Source organism: Muscardinus avellanarius (assembly GCF_963383645.1).
Source record: "Muscardinus avellanarius genome assembly, chromosome: 5".
Lineage (NCBI taxonomy): Eukaryota > Metazoa > Chordata > Mammalia > Rodentia > Gliridae > Muscardinus > Muscardinus avellanarius.
Genome location: NC_137790.1, coordinates 106,476,751 through 106,494,155, shown reverse-complemented (window position 1 = coordinate 106,494,155; position 17,405 = coordinate 106,476,751). Strand labels below are relative to the sequence as shown.

General features: G+C 40.7%; 1 protein-coding gene across 7 annotated transcripts in view; it reads right to left on the bottom strand.

The window, feature by feature from the left end:
* Positions 1 to 17,405, bottom strand: part of MECOM (MDS1 and EVI1 complex locus) — a gene marked incomplete at both ends in the record, with an annotated part of 591,781 nt that overhangs the window by 285,863 nt on the left and 288,513 nt on the right. For all 7 annotated transcript variants that reach the window (XM_080695477.1, XM_080695478.1, XM_080695480.1 and 4 more), the window contains one exon: positions 14,298 to 14,635. In XM_080695477.1, the coding sequence (XP_080551603.1) occupies positions 14,298 to 14,635 (338 nt within the window). The remainder of the gene's footprint in view (positions 1 to 14,297; positions 14,636 to 17,405) is intronic.

The following is a 17,405-nucleotide window of genomic DNA, read 5'->3' as shown; positions in this document are numbered from 1 at the left end:
CCAATACCTGGGAGGCTGAGACAGAGGGATCACAGGTTCAAGAAAGCCTCAGCAACTTAGCAAGACTCTCAACAACCTAGCGAGGGCTGGGCATGGAGCTCAGAGGCAGAATGTCCCTGGGTTCAGTACCTCCTCCAAACACACACACAAAACATTCACCAGAGTTCTGAATATGTCAGGTCTAGGGAAGGCCACTTCCCAGTGCTATTCAGAAAAGGGATGATATTCAATTCTTCAAAGTGGTGGCTCTGCCAATATTAAGACTGAATTTCCCAATCCTTTTTTTATAAGAATACAAGGAGCACCCTCAGCTTTGGAAGGATGATGGTGATAAATAAAATCTGTGTGCTTTGAAGTGCTTGCTGAAGCATGCCAACCCGGATCTTAGCCCTTCACAGTACTTTATAATGGAATATTCATATTTAACATTCACAAAAAGCCTATGAAGTCAAGTTGTTACTACCTCCTCTTGTTACATTTGAGGAAATTGAGGGGGAAATGGCTAAGTATTAAAAGCTAGTTAATGGTAGAAAATCTGAATGAAAGAATCATTTCTCTAGCCCTCTACCCTATACTGCTATTTTTTAAGGAAAGCCCATTGCTTCTATATTATATTTGAGAGGACTAAAGGGTAACTTTGAAAATATCAGTAACCAATTAGTATACTACAAAAGATTAGTATACAATTAATATATTAGTCTACTACACACACAAACTACTTCACCAGTGTTCTGAGTACTTTCTGGGTCTAGGGAAGGCTAATGGTGTACATTAAAATACAATACAATACTGAGGTTGGACTTGTCACACCCCAGGAACAGAATGAAATCCATACCTGTATCCTTTCAAAGATAACTAGGAATCAAATCTACTCTCTAACCAACTTACTTTCCTTTAAAAACAAAGCCTTTATTTGAAGCTGCTTTCTCTGCTAAAATAAAAAACCAAAAAGAGATGGGTATGTCAAAGGTGATAATTGTACAAAATATAATTATGCACTAGTTTTACACAAGAGAAAAGAGAAAACATGATTCTCCTTACTTTGAAGTTCATTTGTATTCTTCACCGAGTGAAGAGACCAGAACAGGACTCCACTGTAAAGAAGACCTCTAAAACCATCATAGTACAGAGCCTGTCCTAAGGAGGAAAATAAGCAAAGGAAATATACAAGAAAGAATTTGAAGACTCAGACAGGATCTAAAGAGGCCTTAGTGGGGCTTCAGAGGAGAGAGTCAAATGGCATTTTCAAGGTCCCAAGTCTGACTGGAGACAAGAACTCCAGGTCCCCGGCTCCTGGCCTAGCCTGCGTCCCCTGCATCACAGGTCCCCTGAAACACAAACCACCAGACATATGGCAGAGAAGCAAGCGAGGGAGCTCAGCCACATGAATGGCAAGATTGTTGAGGAAGGCGGCTGGGGGCTAGGGAAGAAAGGCATGAAGGATAACATGCTTTTACAGAAACCTATTTGCAAGTAGATCCTGTGGTTACCACTGTAGCCTCCCCAAAGAAACAACAACTGAAAGACAGCAGGAACAAAGACAGGGACAGTCTCAGGAAAGGGACACAGGAGTCCCAGGGCTCCCTGTATGTCACTGATACACTTCAAGTGGAGACCAAGAACAACAGCGAGGAAAGCCCCACACGCACAAGGCCCCTTTATTCTCAGGGCCTTCCCGCCTCTCACACTTCACCTGAGCAAAGGCTAGACGCTCGCTTCGACTTCTGTGAGGTCCTTTTGATTGTTACACATCCACCCACCACATTTCGTGACTATTTAGGGCTCCCATTTTTTTGCAAATTAATGTGCTGTGCATGCCGATAACATATTTGGAAGTTAATGAAGTCAGATGAAAATTGCTCAGATTAAAATTTCCCCATTTCTTCACTACACTGTGTCGCCTACTGTTCAGCCACAAAATACCACAGCTCATGCATCAATAAAACCTCGTATTAATGTTCTCTGAGGTAGCAAGACTCTATTAGCCATGCCTCTCCCCCCCCCCCTCCTGTCCTTTAATTCCAACTGTGTTTGGCTTCAGAGCCCTCTGACAAATGGCCATTATTCTCTGGGCTAGTAAAAATTTTCCAAACTTTAGGGGAAATGTAGTTGGTCCAAAGCCCAAGAGAGTCTGCTCGTTGAATTAAATGATAAATATATGCATTTAAGGTCATTAGAGACTTTATCTCCTGTGAAGGCTATATTTGTCAGATTGATATAATTTCTCTCAACTGAGTACTTAACTCCATCGGCCAACGTTATTACAATCGTCCCTTCCCCTGTAAGTGGGAGACGCTGGCTCAGAACACGTGTGCTCTCTCCAGTGCTGCTTCTTGAGCGATCAAGGCACACCTTTGTTTCATTTAGTATGCAATTTTCACCTCTGACCCAAGAAATGAGTCCTGGGCTTCCTGAACTTTATTGCCTGTTAATAGACTGCTGGCTCTCTTTTCAGCAGTAATAGAAATGGTGGAGAGGCATTTCATTTAAGAAGCTGGCAGACTGCGGCCTGAAAGACAATGTCAGCATTAAAAGGTGCCCTGGCTGAGCAGCAACGTAAAGATCACAGTGACATGAAAGAGGAAGTTTTCTATATTCCAGTCCACATTGCGCACCCAGCGTGGAAATAAGGATGGATCTCGGCTTGAGTCATTTTCCCACCGAACAATGGCCGACACCGTGAATGGTGCTGAGTGATCAGTCTAGTAATTCATCTTTGACTTACATCTATCTACGTATTTTGTTTCTCCTCATTAAACTGGAGACATCAGTGACAAACTTCATCAAGTCCCCACAGATGCTCATCAGCGGCCCTTTCCTGCCGGCTTCTCGAGACACGTGTTTATAATTTTGCCTGTATTTCGTTTGCTGTGGTTTACTCTTAAGTACATCTGTTCAATTAAAATGGAAATGTGTGACATGGCCTGTACTCAGCAACTTTCGAGCTTGTTAATGAAATGTTCCAAGGTCCCTGCCTTCGCTCTTTATTTGCAAAAGGATTTCATGCCACAGAGTTCCAGTGATTGAAAAGTACAAATAAAAAATACCCTTTAAAACACAAAGAAGTTGACTGTTTTGTTAATAGTTAAGAAGGGACATTATGACTGCATAAGGACATTATTTTACTTGAAAAGGCATTATTAAAAATGATTTACTACTCCATGTTTGCAAACTTACAGGAAAAGTCTGATAATATATTAAACTTGTTTATTACGACTTCATATAATTTTGAATAATACTACTTTTTCCTTTGACAAGTGCAATAAACTCTACTGGTAGAGACATAGGTTGATTATCACGAGTCAACTGTGTTGCTTAAAAAAACATGCCCAAACAATCAGCTTTTGACAGCTGCATCTCCAGTTATTTACACCCGCCATCATGGTAATAACTCACCATTTCTATATTAATAAGGCAGTGAAATTTATTATGATGGTATTGAAAAGTTATTAAGTACTGCATCCCAAGTGACAAAGTACCACAGCACTGTCACTACCCAAAAGCAGCTGCCCATTCATCACTTGCCTTTCCAGATGGTTCTGCATCTTTATCGCTCCCAGGTTGGTGACATCACCTGTTCGCCCACTCAAAATTGATGATGAAAGCAAACAGATCTATCTTACTTACATTTACCAAATCAATTTAATTTTTACAGGCCATGGCTTAGTGACATATTGACTGTTTTCCTTAATGGCATCTACCGTATTTAATGCAAGGATGTCATCTTTGATTCCTGGCTCGCATAATGTGTCGTTTCATAATAAATTTTTCTAACATATTTACTTAATGGAAAGAATTATGATTGCTTGTCAGTTCTCTTATTAAGCACAATGATAATTCTTTTTCCGAGTGTCATCCGTGAAGCTATTTTTTGTCCCTCCTTGTCTCTGAAGCGGGAGCAATGAGTTGGACACAACGTAAGCTCTAAGCCGATGCCGATCACATGGCTGACCATTCTTAATTCTGGAACTAGTGGAAGGGTTTTATCTCATCTATTTGTTACAACTGCAGAAGTGCTAGACTCTGAAGAGATGTTATAATTAAAATGATATACCAGCAATAGCTAAAGATGAACGCATGAAATGCCACTGTGAAAAGAGAACAGCTGTAAAACTAAGTTGAACGGTTCCTATGATGTTCAGTCTTTATTTCTCTGGGTTATTACAGTCAGCTCCCTTCGCTAGAGCTTCTGGATCAAAAGCATGTAAAAATGAAGGTCTGCATCATGGAAGGTTAAGATAGAAAGTTAGCCTACCAAGAATGATTTACAAGTCCTATCTGCTGCCTCATAAGACAAAGACAGAGGCTCCTCTAGCATACGTCACCGTGGCATTGTGGTGCATTTATATTCCCTACAGGAAATAGCAACTGGATTTACTTTTGGAAATGGAAGCAAAATGGTGGCAAGCATATGTGCTTCCACTTTATATCCGTGCCCTGTGCACGTCCGCTGAGGCAATATCCCTGCCTCATCCCTTAACAGTGCCTGTAGCTAGAGAGGTGCAGGGCACAGAGGACAAATCACTGCGCGGCCTCCCTGTCCCCTCTCACACAAATAAATGTGTGTGCAACTAAAAACAACATGATTGAGCTCAAGTTCAACTCTAAAGAGAAAAATATCAAAAGAATCTATGAGGAATTGCTGAGGAGTCTAAAGTGTGTGTGTCTGCCTCCTTAGACATCGTAATCTGGCCAAAAGAAGGCACGGGACAGGTGCTCAGTGAGGTTAGGATAGAAGAAGACAGGAAAAGGTTAAGAGGCCGACATGGTGCTGCACACCTGTAATTCCAGTACTTGGGAGACTGAGACAGGAGGATCGCAGGTCCAAGGCCAGCCTCAGCAACTAAGTGAAACCCCAGCAACTTAGCAAGATCTTGTTTCAAAATAAAAAGTGCTGGGGGTAGAGCTTGACAGTAGAGTGCTCCTGACTTCAATCCCCAGTACCTACCCACCCCAAAACAGTTAACTGGCTTCAGCGCCACACTGCTCTCCTCCGACCATCTCATTCCCTCACATAGTGTTACCGTAGCTAACCTCCTCTGGCCTTTTGTGAAGGGATAGATAGGTATGTAATGGCCTCCAAGTTTGCCTGGCTCTCCACTGAGCTGGTTGGCCCCTAGGAGTCATACCTTCCTGTGGAATTCCCAAAGACTCCCCATCTGTGCTCCTACAGTTTACTCTGAGTCAGGTGAACAGAGATGTCCATGTCAACAACTACATCCATTCTAGGATGGTTCACATTCCTTTGGAAACCAAGTCCAAGATTTACATCATTTATAAGATGTAAGATGAGGAGATGGTGATCTTAGGACTCCATCTTGGAGCTCAGTGTGTGGGTTTTGTCTTCTGTGTTTGGTACAACAGAAATTATAATGCTACCCGCTCAAATAAAGAAACAAACAAATGAGCCAAAGGGCAGAGTCAGTCACCTGCTCCTACCTGCACACCAGGGTCACAGAAGGAGACACTCTGTGCTCATCTCAAAGCACGTGTAGTGCTCACCCGGGATGCCTTTCTCCTAACTCACTGGCTAAGCAGAGTCTCGCTCTTGGGTGAGGTTTCACAGAACACAGGACTCAGGCTGGTGTTGAGAGACCAGCGAGGATCAGCTTTTGGTCAGGGCAGCTGCCTCTGCCAGGGCAGAGATTCTATGCTGGCATCACACACCTGCTAAATTCCTGCCACAAGAATTTAAGCAATGAGAACAGAAAAAACAAATCATGCACACCTGTGGCTGCCAAGCACTTGCGATTTTGGTGCCATGCCACTCACACCTGGCAGGTCAGCTGAGGTGTCACAGGGAAGTAGCCTGGCAGCTGGTTGGAAGGAGGCACACAGGTGCCCACCTCCCATGGGTCTGGGACAGGAGCTGACTGGCCAGTCACCACAGGAAATGCATGTGTACACCACACCTACATGGCAGGAATCAGCAACTTCAGAGCAAAAATATCTTCCGCCAACATCCTCGGCCCACCCCGGCCCCACGCAGGAAGCCTTTCCTGAATCTACTCCGTGATTATCAGCCAATTCCAGATACTGGAGAATCGGAGAATGGACAAATATATTCGATAACCTCATCTATATGACTAAAATCAATTAAAGATAGGAAGGCAGATTGCTGGGTTCTGAAGAGGGAGGCAGAGAAGGGGGTGCGGGGCAGCGCCTGAGGGAGTGAGACGCGAGGAGCAGAGAGCGGGTGGCAGAGAGGCACATGGAGAGCAGGCTTGGCCCAGCAGAGCACCACAGAGGGAACAGCTTTTGATGTTTAGGGGAGATATTTGATTTTTGTGTGAGGAAGAGTGGGGTTACTGGACCTGTTTAAAAAAAAAAAATTTCTGTGTGTGTGCCATTACTGCTAGGGTGAAACATAAGAGGTGTTGGATCTCCTGGTAGCCTCCCAAGTGATTGGTTTTAGAAAGCAAACGAGCACATGTATTTGTAGAAAGAGGAGGAGTGTGTGTGTGTGTGTGTGTGTGTGTCTATACAGGGTTGTGCAATGTGTGCTCTGCACATATTGGTTCTGTATCAGATGACACTCTACACCTGGATTCCTAGGATTAGATTAAGAGGTACGAACAAATTGTTCTCCGAGTCTTCAGCAGTATTTGACTGATGGAATAAAATTCTTGTCTGAAAGCTGCTGTTTCAAACATCTAATAGCAAGATAGGGTCTGCAAGTAAGTAATAGATATTGAGAATGGGTAGCCAGTCCAAAAAGAAATAAAATAAGCTTTCAGTTGGTTTTGAACCTGTTTGTCTTGTTCCTGGGTATGATTTTTCTTCTAAGGCTTCTGCAATCTTAAATCCTCACAAAGTAAAATTCAAACTATGTTTACTATCTTCTAAATAGCATTGCAAAACCTTAAGTACTTCATGAAATGGGCTTCTATGATGGCACACATTTATTATTAGATTGCACTTCTCTTAGTAACTACCCATTGAAGACATTCTTTTGGATACTTCATAATCTTTCTCTCTTGTTGGAATCTTCTTACTTTAAAGTTAAGGTGAAGCTGGGTGTGGTGGCGCAGGCCTGTAATCCCACTAGTTGTGAGACTGAGACAGCAAGATTGCAGGTTTGAGGACAGTCTCAGCAATAACAAGATTCTCAGTAATCTCATGAGAACCTATTTCAAAACAAAAAGAGATGGGGTGTAGCTCAGAGGTAGAATGCCCCTGGGTTCAGTTACCAGCACCACACACATACACAAAAACAAAATTAAAAAGGTAAAAAGACTGGGCGTGGTGGTGCATGCTTGTAATCCCAGCATTTGGGAGGCTGAGACTGGAGGATCTCATTTCGCAGACAGCTTCAGCTACTTAGCGAGGCCCTCCACAATTTAGTGAGGCCCTGTTTCAAAATAAAGAATAAAAAACAGGGCAGGAAGTGTAACTTGGAGGTCAAATGCCTCTGGGTTCCAGCCCAAGTCCCACACACACATACACAAAAGGCAAAAAGTGTTCACTTCTTAGTTCTCTAGCTCTGAGAATCCATAACTTGTTATGTAAGCTTGCTTTCTCATTTATAAACTTTTTCTCTAGAATCTATGCCAAACCAGTTAAAATTTATGTTTTGCCCAAGCAGATACAGAGGGACATGTGGGAGATAATTAATAGCCAAATATGTCTAGTGCAAAATGAAACAAATTGAAAAGACAACAGGTGGGACGGGAGGAGGTATTGGCAACCGTTTATCTACCAGGAGTCAATGTCCAAGTCAACTCAATAGGAGAAAATAAAGTTATGAATGGACAAAGGAACTGAACAAACATTTCCAAAGAAGACACAATGATCAAGTACGTAAACAGGTGCTCAACATCACTAATTATGACTGAAATGCAAATCGAAGAACTATGAGATATCACCTCATACCTCTTATCAAAAAGTCAAAAAGTAACAAGTATTCTGAGAATGTGGAGAAAAAGGAATCCCTTTTACACTGTTGGTGGAAATGTAAATTAGCACAGCTGTTATAGAAAACAATATGGAGGCTCCTCAAAAAATTAAAAATAGCCGGGCGTGGTGGTTCATGCTTGTACTCCCCACCCTTGGGAGGCTGAGACAGGAGGATCGCACAGGTTTGAAGCCAGCCTCAGCAACGTAGTGAGACCCTGTTTCCAAATAAAATATAAAATAGGTCTGGGAGTATGGCCCAGTGGTAGAAGGGCCCTGGGTTCCACCCCCGAGTACCAACAAAAATAAAACAAAAATAAAATAAATTAAATTAAAAATTAAAAATAGAACTACTGCATAAACCAGCAATCCCATTTCTGGGTATATATCCAAAGGAAATCACTATCTGAAAGAAATATCTGTACTTTCATGTTAATTGCAATATGATTCATGGTAGTCAAGATATAAAAATATCCTAAGTGTCTCTGGACTGATGAATGCAGTATACATAAAAGCCACAGAATACTATTTAACGTTAAAAATTGGAAATTGGCCATTTGCAGCATCATGGATCAACATGGAGGACACTGTGTAAATGAAATAAGCCACGCACAGAAAGACAATACTGCATGACCTCACGTGTCTGTGGAATCTAAAAAAAGACAAGCTCATAGAAACAGACTAAAAGGGTGGTTACCAAGAACTAGGAGAGGAAAAAAATAAGGAGCACTTGGTCAAAGAGTACAAACTTGCAGTCATACGGTGATTAAATTCTGGAGACCTACTGTACAACACGCTGACTATGGTTGGTAATAATATGTTGTATTTTTGAGGTTTACTAAGAGTATTTCTTAAGTATTTTCATCATACACAAAAGAAGGCAACTACATGAGATGACCAGGAGCTCGAGCATGGGATTCATTTCACTATCTGTATAGATCACGCTGCACACCTTATAGACAGCTTTTACATAGACCGTATATACACAGTTTCATTTGCCACTTATACCTCAATAAGGCTGAAAACAGAAAAAGTGAAAAAGTAGTTGGTGCAGGTGTCAGAAATCCCAAATTATTCCACTTTTTCATTATCGAATATGCATTATTTGCTTGTCAGACTCCTGACTCTGCCACAGTTGTCACAGAACTTGAAACTACAATCTTGTTGTTGGTGGTTTTAATGGATATTCATGTTTTGCCAAGATACAGATTGCATGTTTCAATATCCAAGTCACCACTACAGAACCCAAAACCAAACTTACAAATGTGAGAACTATTTATTGTAAAATGATATACTAGAGGCACACCTTCATTTTAATACTGAATTTCATGATTACATTGCTAGAACATAATGTATTTTCAAACACTGCGTCAACATTATTTAGTGAATTTCTGACTCCAGTGTAATCTCTTTCCACTATTCCTCCCCATCTATTTAACAGAACATAAGAGAAATTTACTGTCCACTCATATCATTATTTTTCTACGTATGAATATATGCATGTTTGAGGGAGAAAAAGAAAAGTTAAATCCATACCTGGTATTTTAACTGATCAAACTACTTTAGAGCCATTCTCAGGGAGATGGCCACAGGGGAGGACTGCTCATGCGGCAGGCCCATTGTCAACTGACACATAGGTTTCACATGACATGCATACGATGACCAATGAAACGGACACGGATGGGCTAAATGACAATACCTCAAAGGGGCAAAGCTCTTCCCTGCTTTTTCAATGACCTATCTCAGATTATTAAAAAATATGCCATCCAAATTGCTCTTTGGCTTCAAAAGTAATGGATGTATCTCTCCTGAATTCTCGTTTTCCTTGATACATAGCAAACAATTAATGCTTCCTTTTCAAATAAACCCAGAGTCACCTAATTACACCATGCCAAAGACAGCTGAACTTCTAGAAAATAAGAAGTAGGGGGACGAGGAGAAATTTATAATGAATGGCAAGGTGTGTCTTGATTGCTCATGTCTAAATTACAAATCCTAGACTTTTCCATGGACTTACTTCAACTCTCATTCCTTGCCTCCTCTTTTAGTGTCACATAATCTTATGTTCATTCTTTCTTTCTTTAATATATCTATTCATTCATTCATTTCTTCATTGGACAATTATTTGTTGAATGTTTGTATTATGGACTAAATGTTTTTGTCCTCTCCAAATCTATATAATGAAGATCTAAATCCCCATGTGATTACATTTAAAGATAAGGCTGATTAAGGTCAAATTAAATTTAAATGTAGTCATAGGGGTGGGGCTTCAATCCAATAGGATGAGTGTCCTTATAGGAAAAGTGGTGTGTGTGTGTGTGTGTGTGTGTGTGTGTGTGTGTGTGTGTCTCCCTATATACACACCAAGGAAGGGCCATATTAGTTTTCAATGAGGAGGCTGTCTCCAAGTCAGAAAGAGAGTTCTCAGTAGAAACCAAATAAGCCAGATAGAATTTGTGAAAATAATAATTTGACGATAAATAAAAATTTGACGATAGAATTGTGAAAAAAATAAATGCCTATTGTTTAAGCCCCCATTCTACAGTATTTTGTTATGGCGGCCCCAACAGACTAATATAGTTTTTGTTTGTTTTTGTTTTTGTTTTTTGCAGTACTAGAGATTGAACCCAGTGGTATTCTACCTCTGAACTACATTTTCAGCCTTATTTTTTATCTTGAAACAGGGTCTCACTAAGTTGTGAAGTAGCTGAGGTTGGCCGTAAACTTGTGATCCTCCTGTCTCAGCCTCCCAAGTTCTGGGATTACAAGGGTGGGACACCACCCCTAGCCCAGTTTACTTATTTTTAAAATGTGCTAGCACTGGATAGCACCACCAAACCTCATGGGACAATTATTTCGCTAGGAAGATGTAGCTTTGCAAGCCCTCAAGGAAACCTTGCTGTATTAGAGAACCGAGATAATATGGATATTGCTCCATGTTTAAAATTCTTTAGTAAGTGGATTCGCCCTGCCTGGTGGGACAAAATTTACACCTTAGTAAATTATAATTAGGACATGGCTTGTGTCAGAGAAGAGGCAAACTTGAAGAATAAATAGGAACTTTCTAAGGATGAAGAGGAAAAGGAACTCTCAGGTAGAAGAAAAAATATAGATAAAGAATTAGAGTTTAGTAGAATTTGGGAATTATGAATTAGACATCATATGGAAGAGAGAAAGTCAAGATTACATATTTTTTCCTCGAACAGCTAGATAGATGGTGATGCAGTGTATTAAAAGAAGAAATGGCTGAGCAGAGAGAGAAGACAGCAAGGGCAGTGCTGGAGATGAAGATCTGTTAAGTTTTGTTGGGCTGAGTTTCTGTAGGGAAAACATTAAGGGTAGATCTATGCTCAGCAGGTGCTCAGTAATTGTTGGCTGAATCTAAGTGTCCTCTGTTCTTGTTTATTTTTGAGGATGCCTAAGAGGTTTTTCTCTCCTTCAATTCATCATTTTTTTAAAAATGAGGTAATATCAAGACGAGGGGGCATGTTAAGGAAATGACAATTATCTTTCCATCCAGCCAGGAACGTGAGTCAGCTATAATAAAGGGCAACGATGCCATGAGGACAAGAAGTTAGAATGAGCACAAAGGGGTGGGGTAAGATGCCTTTGTTGATTGTGACTAGATTTCATATTAACTAGGGTGAAATTTTTAAAAAAAACTAAATGATAGAGTCAAGAACTCAACTATTTCTCCATGGTTAGCATTAGTTAAAAAAAAAAAAAGCTCTTCCTCTGTTTTTTATTTCAGTCTGTCTCCAGAGCAGACAGTTCACACTCAAAATGAGGGTAAGCCAGTCAATAGAAGGCATAGGACAGGTGGTCAGTGAGGTTAGGGAGGAAGAAGACAGGAAAGGGTTAATTGGGTGGTACACGCCTGTAACCCCAGTACTCAGGAGGTCAAAACAGCAAAATCACAGATTCAAGGCTAGCCTCAGCAATTTAGTGAGACCCCAGCAACTTAGCCAGACTCTGTTTCAAAATAAAAAATAAAAATGGCTGAGCGTGTAGCTCGGAGATACAGGATCTCTTGGTTTAATTCCAAATACCAAATGATAACAGTATAACACCTGAGGAGTAACCATGAAAATAGTGAAGAACACTACTGAATTGGTCATCAACTGAATTCCTGGAGAGAAAAAGAATGCACAATCTTTATCCAAAATGTCATAAAATATTTTAGAAAGGCATCTTGAATTTCAAGCAATAAAAACAACTTGGTTTTGACATAATGAAATAAATCATTACATTTCTCAAGGTAAATATTTGTGGAAATGTATATTGAAGATATTTTACTCTAAGGGGAAAAATAATTATTATTTTTGCATTTCCTCTAAATGCAGATTTTTCCCCAGGTTCATCCCCCAGTTCATGGGTATTATGTTTAGAGAGGCATGGTCCTGCATTTACCCACCCAGTAACTGTAAAACAATTTCATTATGAAGACTTGTTTTATTCCAAACCGTCTGGATAATCTTGACTGGTGCTGCACTTGTTGTTTAGCTCTGGAGATTTTGTAATAAAAGTTTAATGAGTTACTTATTGTTGGAATGTTTATAGCCATTATTTTAAGGTGAACAATAATGACGTAAAGTCTGTACACATTTGGTCTAAAACATATTCAACTCACATATCAGTTAATGCTACAGTAATTTTTTTTTTACAAATATCTTATCAATACATGTGTCTAAAGGCAAAGTAGCCAAACCACAACTTCACCAGGACTGTGCCTGAGAATAAAACTAAGAAAAGATTTCTCACTTACAATCCTGATCTTAACTTTGCATTTTAGAATGTGAAGAGCAGTGTTTTTATTATGGCATTTGGAACAGATTTCACAAGGGGATACATATAAAGCCAGGGAACGAAAAGTTGAAATTAAGTCCTGAAGGCACTGCATATTTATTTCTATTTAAAAGCTAACCAGATATTGTATTAATGATCATAAATATTAAGAGAGCATACCAAAGTAAATCTAGTTTATCTGATTTCTGTCTAACTGAAATACTATGAAACCAAAGGTCAGTCATACTCCACCAAAACACTTTTTTTTAACCAATGAAGAAATTGCCTACAAGTTTTTTTAGCCATACACCAGCTTTTCCAGAAATTATTGTTATGATTTCAACACAAAAGTTTTCAAGTTACCAAACTAAATGGGAAGTATGTCTCTGTTTACACACACTTTGCATTTATTTTTGTAACTTGAAAATTTTTCTGTGTGATTATAGACACATACTTCCTGTTTCTTTTTGTATACATGGAAATATACAAACACACATACATAAAATGTACATATCTGTACAAAACTTACAAACTCAGAATAACTATTTACCTATCATTATTGAAGCAAAATTAATTTTGATTTTTGCAATCGGACCATAACTTCTAATTTTTAGATATTACCAGATGGAGTCTACAAATCACTATATCGTTCACTGATAGGTGGGTTGAATGCCTTTTAAACCAAAGGCATACAAACTTTGTTATTGCGCAAATTAAAATAATGGCTATAAACATTTTAATAATAAACCACTGGGTGATTTTGATAACCAATTTATGCACTGGTTAGTCGCCAAGTCAGTTTGAATTTAAGAATCACCATGGATGGAGTGACCAGTGCAGTGTGCGCCCCCTGGAAGCACGGAGTCTCAGAGTAGTTGTCAAAAAAGAGGCAAAATATTAAAAAGACCGAGAGCAAAATGAAAATGTGAGATGAAAGTAAAACCAACACACAGACACAAAATGGGGAAAACAAATGTTTTCCTCCAATAATCCTAGTTCCCCCCCAAAAAAAAATGATGAAATACAATAAAGATGCCATTCAGTTATGTTTCTTTGCTAATGACACATGCTATTTAAGATTGCCATATCTATTATTTCAAAACGTCAATGATGAGACCATATTTTCTTTAATTAGGTGTGCTTGTTTGTTTGTTTGTTTGTTTGTGGGGGTGGAGTTGTGGTACTAGGGATTGAAACCAAGGGCATTCTACCCCTGAGCTACACCCCCAGCCTTAAAAAAATATTTTTTTAAAAAGGGTCTCAAAGTTGCTGGGGGTCTCACTAAGTTTCTGAGGCTGGCCTCGAAACTGTGATACTCCTGTCTCAGTCTCTCAAATACTGAGATTATTGGCATGTGGGTATTCATTGGTAGCTTTTTTCTAAATTTGACACTATTCTTTAACCATTCATTAGGCTGGGGTCCCTTATATTATTTTATACCCTTCAGCAAGGCATTTCCTCTCTCAAGAAGTGAGATTAGAAGGGAGTTCGTTCATAAAGAGCTTTTTGAAACATATCGCAACAAATGAAACTTGCTTATTTTATGGCCACTTAAATATTTCATTTCTTCTTTACAGATCTGAATACATATGTGCATTAACTCAAAACCGTGTTCTTACCTCCCATCCATAACTGGGGTCTTTCAGGTTCGACCTCTGCTCACCCACGTAAGGCCCAAACTTTTCACCCACTTCAATCTTCCTTTTGGTCCATATTCCCAGTCCTGCACCAGGCATATTTGACTCTCGAAGCTCAAACTCCGCAGGAATGGGGATGTCATCAGGGATGTAGATGGGGGCCTTGTACGGGGAGCCCTCCTTTGGAGTGAAGGCCTCGCTGGACGTGGCTGGAGAACATGGCTCTTGGATGTTGAGGGAGGGTGTGCTGGGTACTCCACCGGCATCGGGCATTTCCTCCGAAGGCAGCTCAGGGTAGTTACCAAACACACACTCATTACCTGTGAATCAGTAAGAACATCATAAATCCTACTGATACAAAGACACAAAATTCCAAGGGGGTTGACACTTTATTATGTTGTTCTTCCTCAGAGGTTAAAGAGAGAAGACCATTATTAACTTTGCCTGTATTTAAAATCTCTACTACTCACCAGCAGAAAGGAGGCAGAGATCATAGCCTCTGTGTTTTATCTGTGGTGAATCCATAAATCAAGTGGACTAAACTCCACTTCTGGGACATGAACAGGCCAGCTCCATACCATCAACCACTTAATTATTGAGCTAAATAGAGACAAGAAGTAAACATGTGTCCAACTACAACCCCCAAATCATCCCAAATTGAGAACTAACCAAATTATATAATTTATCAGAAAGCTGGATCAATCAACGGTGTCTCAGAATAAATGTGGGAGAGTCATCGAGGAAAGGCTTAGTTTTGTCTATATTTTGTTCAATATTTCATTTATTGAAATATTAATTTGTGTTTGTTCTCTTTCTACTTTCCCTGTTTCATTTCAAATACATTGCCAAGCCCTTGGTATTTCCTTGCCTCAGCAACTGATGTGAACAGAAAGTCAAAGCAACTTAAAGCTAGTGATTCTTTTGGACATTTGCAAAAGCTAAAATCATTAAAGTGGAATTTCTAGAGGTGAAAAGGAAAGGAATGGTGACTTGGGATGCAGCAAAAAGAGAACAAATTTCAGGACCAAGATATAGATCAGAAGGCCTCTGGTAGAGCAGTGCCTTGGGAGGTGTAAGATCTCGGAGAAGCCGGGCGTGGTGGCGCACGCTTGTAATCCCAGCATTCGAGAGGCTGAGACTGGAGGATCATGGTTCGCGGACAGCCTCAGCTACTTAGTGAGGCCCTCCACAACTTAGTGAGACCCTGCTTCAAAATAAAGAATAAAAAATAAAGCAGGGGGTGTAGCCCGGAGGTTGAATGCCCCTGGGTTCCATCCCCAGATCCGCCCCCACCCAAAAAAAAAAGACCTCGGAGATACAGCAGGGCATAGTGACCAGGAATCTGGGCACCTTGCACAGAAGCTCCAAGGCTTCAAAGCCCCACAGCTGAAGTGCACAGAGAAACCACATGAGCCTCAAGGCCTCTGTGAAACATTCCATAGGGGAGCAAAGAGAATCCCGGCTGAGCCTGTATTTCCTACTGGCTGAAGAGGATTTCAGTTGCCTTACGTAAAAACATGTTTCTTGTCCACTAGGATTATGGGCTGAAAGACATGCTTGATTGGTTTGATTCATAAAAGTTAAAAGGGAGAACTAAGAAAAATGAGTTAGCCGGGCATGTGGCACATACTTTAATCCCAGTATTTGGGATTAAATAAATAGATTAATCCCAGGATGACCACAAGTTCCAGTCCAGCCTCAGCAACTCAGCAAGGTCCTAGACAACTTAGTGAGACCCTGTTTCAAATTAAAATAAAAAAATAATAAGCTGGGTGTGGTAGTGCAAGCTTGTAATCCCAGCATTTGGGAGGCTGAGTCTGGAGGATCACAGTTCATGGACAGCCTCAGCTACTGAGTGAGGCCCTCTGCAAATTAGTGAGACCCTGTTTCAAAATAAAGAATAAAAACTAGGGCAGGGGGTATAGCTGGGAAGTCAAATGCCCCTGGGTTCCATTGCTAGACCCACAATAAATAAATAAATAAATATTACAAATTAAAAAATTAAAAGAGCTGGGGGTGTGTAGCACAGAGGTGGAATGCCCCTGAATTCAATCCTTAGTACCAAGAAGAAAAGGAAAAGGAGGAGGAGGAGGAGGAGGAGGAGGAGGAGGAGGAGGAGGAGGAGAAGGAGGAGGAGGAGGAAGAGCAGGAGGAGGGGGAGGAGGAAGAGGAGGAGGAGGGGGAAGAGCAGAAGGAGGAGGGGGAGGAGGGGGAAGAGCAGAAGGAGGAGGGGGAGGAGGAGGGGGAAGAGCAGAAGGAGGAGGGGGAGGAGGAGGGGGAAGAGGAGGAGGAGGAGGAGGAAGAGCAGGAGGAGGAGGGGGAGGAAGAGGAGGAGGGGGAAGAGCAGAAGGAGGAGGGGGAGGGGGAGGAGGGGGGGAGGAGGGGGGGAGGAAGGGGAGGAGCAGGAGGAGGAGGGGGAAAAAGTAAAAGAAACATTGGTTAAAATTATAAGGAGACAGATTTTAAACAGGGACGTCCAAAGGTAAACTACAACGGGTGTCTCCAGTCAAATCCCAGGGGTTCTGGTGTAGCAGATCACCACAGGTTGGGGATGAGGTAGAGGAATTTCAGCTTCAGGACCAGACTAGGTGTCCTTCAGGATTCTACCAACCCTTCGGTTTTATGGATCATTAGTTTTTCAAGGTAGTTTGCTGGGCTGGTGGGTAGAAGATATGATTTCTATCCCAGATTCCTTCTGTGATTCATTATAGAAATTAATAATAACACTCACTAACAAGTGTTCATCAAGTACTGACTCTTGCCTCTTAAAGTTTTATCAAGTAAAAAGTGCCATTATGTGTGAAAGTATCTTCTAATGAGGCAATGGCTTTTTATTCTAACATGGAGGTAACGCCATATAAACCAAGCACGTAAGAGAATTCCCGGACCAACCATACACTTATGATCATAGGTTCCCAACATACATATTCTTTAGGTTCAGCATGTCTAGAGCCTTGAACATTATCATCTGCCCTCCAATCATCTCCCTTGTCCATTTCCCTGTTTTCATTCAGAATACCTTCTTTCCCCTAATTATCAATGTGTGAAGTTTTCAACATTACACGGACATTGTCTCTTCTTTATCTTCCA